At 48.1% G+C, this 14,560-nt stretch overlaps 1 protein-coding gene across 2 annotated transcripts in view; it reads right to left on the bottom strand.

The window, feature by feature from the left end:
- Nucleotides 1-14,560, bottom strand: part of DAAM2 (dishevelled associated activator of morphogenesis 2) — a 482,413-nt gene that overhangs the window by 201,585 nt on the left and 266,268 nt on the right. For both annotated transcript variants that reach the window (XM_030195775.1, XM_030195776.1), the window contains exons 4-5: nucleotides 12,698-12,772; nucleotides 210-304 (exon numbers count right to left, since the gene is read on the bottom strand). In XM_030195775.1, coding sequence (XP_030051635.1) covers nucleotides 210-304; nucleotides 12,698-12,772 — 170 coding nt within the window. The remainder of the gene's footprint in view (nucleotides 1-209; nucleotides 305-12,697; nucleotides 12,773-14,560) is intronic.

Below are 14,560 nucleotides of genomic sequence, written 5' to 3'. Positions count from 1 at the left end.
TGCCACAGGTTACTACACCGAATTGGAAATCCTTTCCAGCCCTTTCTATTACAAAATAAGCAGGAAGTAGGGCCTGGTACCCCCATCTCAGCCTCACATCTATGCTCCATAACCAGACGTGAAGTCTGGTCTTGTCTGTTCATAGTAACCATTGAATGCTTTTGTCGCCGCTAACACCAGCTTTTTTGCAGTAGACACTGAGTCATCACCTCATGGGCTGAGTCCGCAGAGCTGTCTTCAAGTCCTCGACTATTTTATTCCTCGCCTCCGTATCCTCTTCGTCAGAGACATACAGGGACTGCATCTGCTCGGCACAATGTGAACAGAGAGAGAGAGAGAGGTGAAGGGTAAGAAAAGAGTGAGGATTGCAGTAAAAACAAGTACTGCTGCTTCAGAACCCCCTGACATCCCCTAGAACAGGCGCGGCAGAAACCTACTATAGTATCATGCCAGGATGAAACACACGGGCTCGAAACATCCCTGCTCCTGAACTACAGGCATTATAACATTTATTTTTGTTACATTTGTACCCTGCACTTTCCCACTCATGGCAGACTCAATGCGGCTTACATGGGGCAATGGAGGGTTAAGTGACTTGCCCAGAGTCACAAGGAGCTGCCTGTGCCTGAAGTGGGAATCAAACTCAGTTCCTCAGGACCAAAGTCCACCACCCTAACCACTAGGCCACTCCTCCACTGTTGCTACTATTTGAGATTCTACAAGGAATGTTGCTATTCCACTAGCAACATTCCATGCAGAAGTCGGCCCTTGCAGATCACCAATGTGGCCGCGCAGGCTTCTGCTTCTGTGAGTCTGACGTCAGACTCACAGAAACAGAAGCCTGCGCAGCCTTCTACATGGAATGTTGCTAGTGGAATAGCAACATTCCGTGTAGAATCTCCAATAGTAGCAACATTCCATGTAGAATCTCCAATAGTATCTATTTTTTTTTTGTTACATTTGTACCCCGCGCTTTCCCACTCATGGCAGACTCAATGCGGCTTACATGGGGCAACGGAGGGTTAAGTGACTTGCCCAGAGTCACAAGGAGCTGCCTGTGCCTGAAGTGGGAATCAAACTCAGTTCCTCAGTTCCCCAGGACCAAAGTCCACCACCCTAACCACTAGGCCACTCCTCCACACATCACACATGATAACTCCATATTTCACCCATTCTTGAGTTTTAAACTCCTGTTAAAGTAGAGGAAGCCCTGTCCTGTGGATAAGGCATATCATGAAGTGGAAGGAATTTGGAGGTGTCAGCCCATGTTCCTGGGGGGAGGGCACAATCCACTAGATTCCCTGCCCATCAATGTACCAAAACCTACTGGGTATTGCAATCCTGGAAGGCCACAAACCAGTCTGGTTTTCAGGAAACCCTTAATAAGTCTGCGTTATCCTAGGTAGCTATCGGCAGGTAGAATATTGGGTTGCAGCCCTCCATGGCTGCAGTTTGTCACCCCTGGTGTGGAGCGTGAGTCCTATTTGCTGATAGGCAGCTCATGGTTAACAAACGTGGAGGGGCATTTTCGATATGACGTCTAAGTCCGATTTGGGAATTTGTGCAAAAAAAACGTCCAAAATTTGAATAGGAAAGAAGGTCATTTCCAAACAAGAAAATGTCTTATCTTTTGTTTTCGAAAATAGAAGGTTTTGTGATTTGGACGTTTTATTTATTGGTCCATTTTCGGAAAAAAAAACCCCCAAAAACGTACAAAATCAAGCCATTGGGATGTAGGAGGAACTAGCATTTTTAGTACACTGGTCCCCCTGACATCCCAGAAAAGCAATAGGGCACCCTAGGGGGCAGTGCAGTGGACTTCATAAAATGCTCCCAGGTAAACATCTCACCATCGCTCCCTTATCTTGTCTGCTGAGCCTCCCAAAACCCACTATCCCCAACTGTACACCACTACCATAGCCCTTATGGGTGAAGGGGGCACCAATATGTGGGTACAGTGGGTTTCTGGTGAGTTTTGCAGGGTTTACAGTTTCATGCACAAGTGTAACAGGAAGGGGGAGGTAGGAGCCTGGGTCCACCTGTCTGCACCCACCACTAGACTATTCCAGGGACCTGCATGCTATTCTGATGGACCTGAGTATAACATCTGAGGGTGGCACAGAGGCTGGCAAGTAATGTTTTAAATCACATTTTTAGGGGGTGGTAAGAGGTCAGTGACCACTGGAGGGGTATTGGGTCACCTCTGATTCCCTCCAGTGGTCATCTGGTCATTTAGGGCATCCTTTTGTGCCTTATTCATAATAAAAACAGGTCTAGCTCAAAATGTCTAAGTTTTAGCCCTGGACGGTTTGGTTTTGTTCCATAGTGGCTGAAAAACGCTCCTAAGTCTTAGGAACGCCCGAGTCCCGCCCCAAACACGCCCCTGAAATGCCCCCTTGAGACTTGGACTGACTTCTGACGGACTTCATAGAAAAACGTCTAAAAATAGGTTTCGAAAATACTGATTTGGACGTTTTTGTGAGATAAAACGTTCAAATGCAGATTTTATGCCACTTTTTAGACATTTTTCTGTTTTGAAAATAAGCCCCAGAGAGTAGTTGTTTAAGACCCGCCTAACTCAAAACAAATGTAATCTGCATTTTGCACTCAGGTGAAGTCCACTGCCCACGCTGCATGATCATTCACACTAAAGCAGTCCAATATTACTACAGCTTATCATTTCTATAGCGCTACAAGGCATACGCAGCACTGTACACCATACACGAAAAGACAGTCCCTGCTCAAAGAGCTCACATCTAAAAATGGAATGTTGCTAGTGGAATAGAAACATTCCATGTAGAATCTCAAATAGTAGCAACAGAATCTCAATAGTAGCAACATTCCATGTAGAATCTCAAATAGTAGCAACAGAATCTCCAATAGTAGCAACATTCCATGTAGAATTTCAAGTAATAGCAACATTCCAGAATCTCAAATAGTAACAACATCCCATGTTCCACTGCACTAACCACTAGGCTACTCCTCCACTAGCAACATTCCATCTAGAAGCCTGCCTTTGCAGATCAGCAATGCGGCTGCGCAGGCTTCTGTTTCTGTGAGTCTGACGTCCTGCACGACTCACAGAAACAGAAGCTTGCGCGACCGCGTTGCTGATCTGCAAGGGTAGGCTTCAACATTACTACTACTACTACTACTATTTAGCATTTCTATAGCGCTGCAAGGCATACACAGCGCTGCACAAACATAGAAGAAAGACAGTCCCTGCTCAAAGAGCTTACAATCTAATAGACAAAAAATAAATAAAGTAAGCAAATCAAATCAATTAATGTGAACGGGAAGGAAGAGAGGAGGGTAGGTGGAGGCGAGTGGTTTACTACTACTATTTATCACTTCTATAGCGCTACAAGGCATACGCAGCGCTGTACACCATACATGAAAAGACTGTCCCTGCTCAAAGAGCTTACAATCTAGATAATATGTGCTGAGATGATGTCCCGCCCCCCCCCCCCCAAGCACCCTCCCTGACTGGAAGAAACACTCTTTCCATCACTGACTTTCAGCATGTGAGAAAATCCTTTTCTCACCGAGTTTAAGTTCCTCGGACTGTTATTGATAACTGTGATTCAACCAGCCTAATCGATCCAAAGTTTTTTCCCTCTGACTTAAAAGGGGCTAGTTCTCTACAGATCACCTAATGGAACTGGGCTAAATGCAAATTCTAAATCAGGAATTGTGCACAACTCCAGGGCCGTCGAGAGGGGGGGCAGGGGGGGGCAAAATTCCATGGGCCCAGGCCTCCAAGGGGGGCCTGGCGCCGCAGTCCCACCTGCGCTCCGTCGTCGACCGTCTGCCACCGGGCCGGGCCCCCTGCATTGAAATCACAGCGCCTCTCACCTCCGGGACACAGGGAGAGAAGGAGGCCCAAAGGGAAGCGATCTGCTGCCCTGCTGCGCTTTCACACGGAAGTGAGAGGTGCTGTGATTTCAATGCAGGAGGCCCGGCCCGGTGGTGGACGGAGGGGGGGTGGAGGGGCAGCAGCGGCGGCGGCCCTGCACAACTCTCATTATACAGCGCTAGAGTAAGTCCACAGCTGCACATCTAACTTTACGCTAGCTGAATGGCGCCCCCGCTACCCGGGTGGTAATGTTGATTTGGCGCATGCTACCTGTGCGTTAGCCCTACCGCTGCTTAGTAAAAGGGCCCCGTGTGTCTCCGTGCCAAAATTGGTCGCCAGGTTTCAGCAGGTGTAAGTCTAGCGCCCAAAGTTAGGACATGGGAATCGGCGCTACGCCACTAATAGAATCCGGCCCACAAATTAAAAAAATTCCTGGTCAGCATTTATAGTTCCTCAGACACAAAGGAGCTCATTTTCAAAAGAGAAAAACGTCCAAAATGGTATTTTCAAAACCAATTTTTAAAATGCTTTTCTACGAAGTCCGTCAGAAGTGCGTTCAAATCACAAGGGGGTGTGTCACGGCCGTGTTAAAAGGTGGGATCTGGGCGTTCCTAACACTTGGACGTTTTTCAGCCATAATGGAACAAGGCGTTGCTGAGCTGCAAGGGCAGGCTTCTGTTTCTGTGAGTCTGACGTCCTGTACGTGCAGGACGTCAGACTCACAGAAACAGAAGCTTGCGCGGCCGCGTTGCTGATCTGCAATGCGGCCGTGTTGGAGAAGAAGACTTCAGCTGGTGGGGGTTGGGGACCCCCGCCAGCAAAGGTACCAGACAGCTAAAATGTGCCCCCTCACCTCGGGCTCTGGACCCCTCTCCCGCCGAAGTCTGGCTACACCCCTGCGCTATGCGCATCTGAAAAATATTTTTTATTTTCTGATGCACGGCAGCTATGTGCATCAAGTGGAATTTGAAGCACGTAGACCATTACTGCCCAGTTACTGCATGAGAGCTTACCACTAGGTCAATGGCTTGCGGTAAGGTCTCAGACCCAAAATGGACGAGCAGCAATTTTCATTCTGCCGCATGTCCATTTCCCCCCCCCCCCCCCCCCCCCCAAAAGGCATTTTTTGTAGGTGCGCTAAAAAATAATTCTGTGTGCGCCCAATACATGCGTGTACACTATCGCAGGCCATTTTTCAGTGCACTTTAGTAAAAGGACCCCTATATTAGGGAAATTCTCAGGCACATCTCCATGCAAAGTCAGCACAATTTAAAAACTTAACCTAATCATATCTTAAGCCCTGATATATCAACCTCGCAGCTGTGTTTTGTATCAATCGAAGTTTCCTCATCAGCTTTACGAGGATCTGTGACACCGATATTCACACTGCGATGCAGCATCAGTGAGAAAGACGGCATGTGAGAAGTCAGACCCCTCCCCCTGTTACAAGAGCCATCGCTCTGTGGCCAGTAATAACCACTGCACAGCTGGTGCAGGGGCCAGATGTTATTCTGGGGAAAGAGAGGGCCCGCAGTCTTCTGCTGCACGCTGAAAAGTCAAAATCCGCTCGCTGAGAGAACCAGTCATTTCCTGTCATGTGGCAAAATGACACAGAACGCCACAGAGGCAAACCTTCTCATCTTATGCCAACGCAATGTACCATGCCAGGGCTTCTGATCTGGAAAAACAAATTCAGCTGACAGGCCGTTTTTCATCCTCTTTCTGGGGCACTCGCAGATGTGGCCTTTCTTTCCAGAGGTGACAAGGTTGGGCCTTCAGGTAGCCTAATGGTTGGCGCAGTGGCCTGAGAATCTGGGGAACTGGGTTTTAAGTCCCATTCCAGATCTTTATGACTCTGGACAAGACACTTAACCCTCCATTGCCCCGGGTACAAAATAAGCACCTATAAAAAAATATGTAACCAATCACAGAAAGACGATATATAAAATCCCATCCCTTCCTTTGACATTATATACTGCAAAACCCACTCCCTCGAGTTCACTGTGCTGTCAGCTTCACAAGGGTTATCCTCTCAGGAGAATGTGTGCAGGAGACATTGAGGGGCATAATCGAACGAAAACGTCTATCTCCATGGGCGTTTATCTCCGAGAACGGGTCCGTGAAGGGGCAGACCGAACCGTATTTTCACAAAAAATAGACGTCCATGTTTTATTCGACAATTTGTGAGCTGGGCGTTTTTGTTTTTCAGCGATAATGGAAAATGAAAGCGCCCAGCTCAAAAACGAATAAATCCAAGGCATTTGTTCGTGGGAGGGGCCAGGAGTCGTAGTGCACTGGTCCCCCTCACATGCCAGGACACCAACCGGGCACCCTAGGGGGCACTTTTACAAAAACAAAAAAAAGGTAAAAGAGCTCCCAGGTGCATAGCACCCTTCCCTTGTGTGTTGAGCCCCCCAAATCCCCCTCAAAACCCACTGCCCACAAGTCTACACCATTACTATAGCCCTAAGGGGTGAAGGGGGCACCTACATGTGGATACAGTGGGTTTGGGGGGCGGTTTGGAGGGCTCCCATTTACCAGCACAAGTGTAACAGGTGGGGGGGATGGGCCTGGGTCCACCTGCCTGAAGTCCACTGCACCCCCTAATAACTGCTCCAGTGACCTGCATACTGCTGCCAGGGAGGTGGGTATGACATTTGAGGGTGAAAATAAAAAGTTGTGAAACGGCATATTTTGGGTGGGAGGGGGTTTGTGACCACTGGGGGAGTCAGGGGAGGTCATCCCCGATTCCCTCCAGTGGTCATCTGGTCATTTAGGGCACTTTTTGGGGCCTTATTCGTGAAAAAACAGGGTCCAGGAAAAGTGCCCTAAATTCTAGCTACAAAAGCATACTTTTTTTCCATTATGGCGAAAGGCGCCCATCTCTGTTCGGGTGCTAACCATGCCCCAGTCCCGCCTTCACCACGCCTCCGACATGCCCCCATCAACTTTGTACACTTCCGCGATGGAGTGCAGTTGAAAACGTCCAAGTTCGGCTTTCGATTATACCGCGTTATTCGTTTTTGTGAGATAAACGTCCATCTCCCGATTTAGGTCGGAACTTGGGCGTTTTTCTCGTTCGATTATAAGCAGGATTGTGCCACCCTGCAGGAGACTGGCTTCAAATCCAGGACCAGACCCAGGGGCTTAGGGTTACCATATGTCCGGATTTACCTGGACATGTCCTCTTTTTGAGGGCATGTCCGGGCAACCAGACGGGTTTTGCCAATCTGCCCATTTGTCCAGAAATCCGGACAAATGGGCAGATTGCTACCCTCCCCTCCCCTTACTTACTACTGCCCTGGTGGTCTAGTGAACTCTTCCGCCTTCAGGACAGGAAAGAGCCCCCTCTTTCCTGCCCGGAGCGCTGCCCTGCATGCATCCCTCCTGTTGCTGATCCTTGGAGCCTATTCAAAATGGCCGCCGAGAGTTGAAGTGACCTCGCGAGACTTCAACTCTCGGCGGCCATTTTGAATCGGCGCCGAGATCACCAACAGGAAGGATGCATGCAGGGCAGCGCTCCGGGCAGGAAAGAGGGGGCTCTTTCCTGCCCCGAAGAGGTCACTAGACCACCAGGGCAGTAGTAAGGTAAGGGGAGGGGGGGTGAAGGGGAGGGGGGGGCGACAGGGTATGTGACGGGGGGAGGGGAAATGTGATAAGGGGCGCAGCGAGGGTGCAACAGGGAGTGGGGCGGGGTGTGTGTGTGTGTTGGGGGCATGTGTCCTCCTTTTTGGGGGACAAAATATGGTAACCCTACAGGGGCTGAGGGTATAGTCAGAGACCTACAATTACAGGCCTAACAATTCTCCCAAGAAAGGAGTCTTCGTTGGTGTTTAACAGCAGAGGATGGACGAATGTATTTGTCAGGGCTCAAGAGAGAGTTATAACACATGACCTATAGCTGGACATTTTAGGGGGAGGATAGAGGGTTAGCTAGGAAATGCCGTCAATGAAAAACCTAGGGTCAGAGGTTCGGAAACCCTTCCTCTCTTCTCCCTCCTCATTCATGGCAGTGAGAGAGAAAATGAAGCAGGCAGAGCCGGTGGTGGAAGGCGGGGCTGGTGGTTGGGAGGCGGGGCTAGTGCTGGGCAGACTTCTACGGTCTGTGCCCTGAAAATGGTAGATGCAAATCAAGGTCAGGTATACACAAAAGTAGCACATATATCTTGTTGGGCAGACTGGATGGACCGTGCAGGTCTTTCTTTGCCGTCATCTACTATGTTACTATCCAGTTCATTTTTGAAGGAGAATGGTGCCCATCTTCCGACACAAATCGGGAGATGGGCGCCCTTCTCTCAGGGCCGGCCAAATCGGCATAATTGAAAGTCGATTTTGACCGCCCTCAACTGCAGTCTGTCGCAGGAGCGGCGAAAGTTTAAGGGGGCGTGTTGGAGGCATAGCAAAGGCGGGACGGGGATGTGGTTAACACATGGCCACCCTCAGCCAATAATGGAAAAAAGAAGGCCAGCCCTGACAAGCATTTGGGCGACTTTACTTGGTCCATTTATTTTCAGAACCAAGCTTCAAAAAAGTGTCCAAACTGACCAGATGACCACCAGAGGGAATCGGGGATGACCTCCCCATACTCCCCCAGTGGTCACCAACCCCCTCCCACCCTAAAAAAAATTTTTTAAACATTTTTTGGCCAGCCTGAAATGTCATACCCAGCTCCATGACAGCAGTATGCAGGTCCCTGGAGCAGTGCACTTCAGGCAGGCAGACCCAGGCCCATCCACCCCCTACCTGTTACACTTATGGTGGTAAGTGTTGAGCTCTCCAAACCCCCCAAAACCCACTGTACCCACATGTAGGTGCCCCCCTTCACCCATAAGGGCTATGGTAGTGGTGTACAATTGTGGGGAGTGAGTTTTGGGGGGGATTTGGGGGGCTCAGCACCCAAGGAAAGGGAGCTATGTACCTGGGATCAATTAATAAAGTCCAGTGCAAGGGCCCCCTAGGGTGCCCGGTTGGTGTCCTGGCATGTGAGGGAGACCAGTGCACTACAAATGCTGGCTCCTCCCACGACCAAATACCTTGGCTGGCCTCGGTTTCCATTATCGACGAAAACCGAAGCTGGCCATCTCTACGTCCAGCAATCTCAACATTTAGGTCGACTATCTCTCCCCTCTCCAGTCGGTTCTAAACTCTGCTGCCCGTCTCATCTTCCGCCAGGGTCGCTTTACTCATACTACCCCTCTCCTCAAGACCCTTCACTGGCTCCCTATCCGTTTTCGCATCCTGTTCAAACTTCTTCTACTAACCTATAAATGTACTCACTCTGCTGCTCCCCAGTATCTCTCCACACTCGTCCTTCCCTACACCCCTTCCCGTGCACTCCGCTCCATGGATAAATCCTTCTTATCTGTTCCCTTCTCCACTACTGCCAACTCCAGACTTCGCGCCTTCTGTCTCACTGCACCCTACACCTGGAATAAACTTCCTGAGCCCCTATGTCTTGCCCCATCCTTGGCCACCTTTAAATCTAGACTGAAAGCCCACCTCTTTAACATTGCTTTTGACTCGTAACCACTTGTAACCACTCGCCTCCACCTACCCTCCTCTTTTCCTTCCCGTTCACATTAATTGATTTGATTTGCTTACTTTATTTATTTTTTGTCTATTAGATTGTAAGCTCTTTGAGCAGGGACTGTCTTTCTTCTATGTTTGTGCAGCGCTGCGTATGCCTTGTGGCGCTATAGAATTGCTAAATAGTAGTAGTAGTAGTAGTAGTTGACCTAAATGTTGAGATTTGGCCGGCCCCAACCGTATTATTGAAACCAGGGGCGTATCTGTGTGGAGCCACAGGGGCCTGGGCCCCCGCAGATATCGCCCTGGACCCCCCTACCGCCGTCAACCCTCTCCCGCCTACCGCCGTCACCTACCCCCGCCGAGGTCCGCTTCCTCCGGTCCGGTGCCTTTAAAAATATTACTTCAGCTGGCAGGGGACCCCCAACCCCCGCCAGCCCAGCCGAGGTCTTGTTTTAAGAAGTTCTTCCATCCTCGTGCTATTGAAAACTGCCTGCCTGCATCCCTTCCACTTTCGGACTGAGTCTGACGTCGCAGCACATCTACTACTGATAAATACATTTTGAGGGTTCCTCAGAACAACTGGCATATTTAAGCATAGATACAACGATAATGCAAAAATAGCCTCTTCCTCACAGGACCAAATCTTTACACCAAACTTTACTTTTGCAATTGCCTTTCAAACTTCCAGTGTAGAAAAAGCATCTTCAAGTGCAATGTCAAAGTACTTAACTTATACAACATCGCTCGGCTGACTGATAAGACCAGACGCACTGCCGACATGGCCAAGTTTCGTGTCTTTCCTCAGGGTAGCAGTTAGAGCTGTGACATCACACTTGAAAGCTGCTTTTTCTACACTGGAAGTTTGAAAGACAATTGCAAAAGTAAAGTTTAGTATAAAAATTGTTAATGTGGAACATGCCAGGATATACTGGCAACGCCCCCAAAAGATGTCACATTACATCTGCAGCTACCGCTCAGTAAAGTCCCATGTTAAGCCATAAGAACAGCCATACTGGGTCAGAGCAATGGCCCATCTAGTCCAGTATCCTGCTTCCAACAGTGGCCAATCCAGGTCTCAATACTTGGAAGAATCTAAATAGTAGCAACATTCTGGAACCCCCCAAAAATAGCAAGATTCCGGAATCCCAAAAAGTAACAAAGATTCTGGAATCACAAATAGTAGCAACATTCCAAGCTACTAATCCCAGGACAAGCAGTGGCTTCCCCATGTCTGTCTCAATAGCAGACTATGGACCTTTCCTCCAGGAACTTGCCCAACCCTTTTTTAAAACCCAGATACACTAACCGCTGATACCACATCTTTCGGCAAAAAGTTCCAGAGCTTACAATTCGTTGAGTGAAAAAATATTTCCTCCTATTTGTTTTAAAAGTATTTCCATATAACTTCCCTCAGTGTCCCCTAGTCTTTGTACTTTTGGAACAAGTAAAAAAGCGATTCACTTTTACCCAGTCTACACCACTCAGGATTTTGCAGACCTCAATCATATCCGCCCTCAGCTGTTTCTTTTCCAAGCCATGATAACTGCAAATTTTACAGCAGTTCAGTAAGAGCCTCCAACATTATTTATCTGGAATTTAAATAAGAACGTAAGCGTTGCCATACCGGGACAGACTGGTGATCCATCAAGCCCAGTATCCTGTTTCCAACAGTGGCCAATCCAGGTCACAAGTACCTGGCAAGTTTCCAGAACAGTGAGACAGATTTTATGCTGCTTAACCTAGAAAAAAACGTTACATTTTCCCAAATCCATCTTTTTTTTTTTGTCGCATCTTTTTCAGATGCAGCTCAAGGTGAGTTACATTCAGAGCCATAGTGAGGGGAGCTGACACCCGGGGCGGGTCGCCGCTGCGCACTCCCCCCCCCCCCCCCCCCGGGTGCAGCACGGTGCACCCTCCTCCCGCTGGAGTGCACCCCCCCCGGAGCGCATACCCCCAACCCTGGAGCGCATACCTGCGGCGAGGGACGGGCGGGAGGGCCGATCCGCCCCGACTGCACGTTGCTGGGGTGTGTCGGCTCCGCGCTGGTTCACTGGTCTCTCTGTCCCGGAACAGGAAATAACCTGTTCTGGGGCAGAGAGGGCAGTGCGCCAGCGCGGAGCCGACACCCCCAGCGGCGTGCACCCGGGGCGGACCGCCCCCCTGCCCCCCCTTCCTACGCCACTGGTTACATTCAAGTACACTAGGCATTTTCCTGTTCCTGGAGGGCTCACAATCTATTCTTGCACCTGAGGCAATAAAGGATTAAGTGACTTGCCCAAGATCACGGGGGGGGGGGGGGGGGGGGGGGGGAGGATTTGAACTGGGCATCCCTAAATGTCAAGCCTGGTGCTCCAACCACTAGGCTACTCCTCCACTGCAGGAACTAACCAGGTCAATTGGTTTTTCTGTAGTGACATCTACTACTAAGTGCCTTTGAGATTTTTCAGTTTTTGTTTATAATAGCTACTGCATACTAAACAGGCAGTGTCTTTGACTGTAGCACACTCACAAGTATATAAACATATTTCTTTGTGTGCAAGAGGCTTGTTGGAGCCAGTGACAGGACTGACTTACTTGTTCTTTAAATTTAGTGATAAGAGAATTTTCACGAACATTGTTTTTTGGGAATCACTTATAGCACGTGGGTGCATTTGATTAAAAATTAAGAGAAGCTCTACGATCGAGAAACTTGTCCACCGTTAGAGACGTTATTCACTTCGGTGTAGCCTCGCTTGGGTGAGTTTATACTCTGAGAACTTCTCTATGATTCTCACATATTTATAATATCATATTTAAACAAAAAAAAATTTCTAATGAATAATTCATTGTAGAACAATTTTGGGGTCAACCCTTTCACTGTTTTGTTATCTCCACTGTATCATTCTCTGGCTTTTTTTATTTTTTTTTATTTTGCTACGTTACTATCCAGCATGGCCTGGACCTGCTCTGCTCTCCAGTGGATGGCCTTAATACTGAATTCCTTGGTGCCCTTTGCTGCCGTAACTTTCATTCTATCGAGCTGAAACACAGTACTAGGATTCTGCAAATGAACAAGTGGTATCAGATGCAAATTTCAGTCTAAGATTAAAACTAAACATAGCCCAAAAGTTAGATCAATTAAATTAAACTCGTTTACCAAACTCAACCAACATCAACCCAAGAACTTAAATATAACACCGGACCCCTCCCATTTCAACTGGCACTTGGACCTTAAAATATCGATGATGGCTGCCCATGCATAGTATTGAGATTGCCCCAGGAAGCCAGTAACAGTGGGATTGTCGCAGCATTTACTCAAATTGGGTTACTTACTGCAGCCATGGAATTGATGCGGTCTATGTAGTAGTCTGGCCAACTGGTCGCCAACTTGTTTGGATCCTCTTGCTCCTGAAAAAGAAAATAGAAATGTATTCTAGAATCCCAAAAACGTTCTCATTCCAGGTCTGTAACCTGGTCAATGTGAATATCACATCATCTTCTGCTTTGCATTCATTTAGGGGCCCTTTTCTAAAGGGTTGGCGCGTGCCAATCCGGAATTACTGCCGGGCTTCTGCAGGAGCCTGGTGGCGGTTCCCACCCCCAGTGCGTGCCATTTTCGGTACTACAAAAATATTTTAAATTTTGTAGTGCCAGTGCATATCCAGCAGTAATCGGGCAGCGCCATGCACTGCTGGGTTATCGCTGGGTTAGCATGGGAGCCCTTACCGCAATTCAATGGGTGGCAGTAAGTGATCCCCCCCCCCCCTGAAATGCCCTGCGGCAAATGGCTCACATACCACACGGCCATTTCTTTTCCCGAAAAAAAGACAGCCTTTTACCTGTTGCGGTAAAAGGGAGCTTCGGCACGTGTGAAAAATACACGCTGATGCTAGCGCAGGCCCCCTTTTTTACCACAGCTTAGTAAAAGGACCCCTTAATGTTTCCATATTGTTGATAATAACTCTGTGGGAACGTGACATTCAGTCCAGTCTCGCTGATCTTAGCTACCTCCTCGTGGTCTCTAGTCCCTAAACTCCAGAGTATTAGGACCGAGCAACCTTCCTTTCATCCTGGGGAACTGGGTTTGATTCCCACTGCGGGCCCTTGTGACTCTGGGCAAATCACCTAACCCTCCATTACCCCAGGTATAAATAAGTACCTGTATATACTATGTAAACCGCTTTGAATGTAGTTTCAAAAACTACAGAAAGGCGATATATCAAGTCCCTTTCCCTCTCCCCCTCTATGTAACAAAAGTGAGCCAAGTAAAGGACAATCAAGCCATTGTGACATCACTGATGAGGTTGGCTCTTATTGGTGGAATGAGGTGTTATGACATCACAATATAAGCTCAGGTTACAGAGATTGAAACTCTTCACAGTCAGGGGTATAATTATCAACATGGTCTACTGTTACGACATGTTATAACCTAGTTATTAACAACTGGGGTTAACAGTAAAATAGCACATCTTAATGGGAGCCCATGTAAATTCTTCCCTTAATTAAACAAACAAACAAATAAGAAATGTCTCTAGAAATCAAAATCACTGCTATAAGTGACAGAGTGGAGGAGTAGCCTAGTGGTTAGTGCAGCAGAAATTGATCCTGGGGAACTGGGTTCAATTCCCACTGCACCTCCTTGTGACGCTGGGCAAGTCACTTAACCCTCCATTGCCTCAGCTATTAAATAAGTACCTGGATTTATAATATGTAAACAATGATTGTATGCACAGAAAGGCATTATATCAAGTCCCATTTCCCTTTCCCTATTGGAGATTCTAGATAGAATGTTGGTACTATTTGAGATTCTGTTGCTATTCCACTAGAAGCCTGCCCTTGCAGATCAGCAACGCGGCTGCACAGGCTTCTGTTTCTGTGAGTCTGACGTCCTGCACATAAGCTTGCACATGCCAAAAATCCAATGCACATATCTTCCATGGTTGCACATTTAACAGGTGGCATTCTCATAGGCAGTCTGGGGGGAGCATGGGAAGGATGTGCATACCTCTTGAATCTAGGCACAAACTTTACAGCAGCTCTATGGCTGTCAGAAGTGCTTGCGCCTAAGTTCATATACGTACATGTAGCCGATTATAGAGGTATTCTATACAGGGAAGCAGGTGCCTGTTTTCCTTTACAGACAGTCTGTACATAACAGGGCTGTGGAGCTTCAAAATCTGCACTCTAGTCCACAAA

Source organism: Microcaecilia unicolor, chromosome 3, assembly GCF_901765095.1.
Source record: "Microcaecilia unicolor chromosome 3, aMicUni1.1, whole genome shotgun sequence".
Classification (NCBI taxonomy): Eukaryota; Metazoa; Chordata; class Amphibia; order Gymnophiona; family Siphonopidae; genus Microcaecilia; species Microcaecilia unicolor.
Note: the sequence above shows the minus strand (reverse complement) of the source record. Positions and strands in the feature narration are given on the sequence as shown.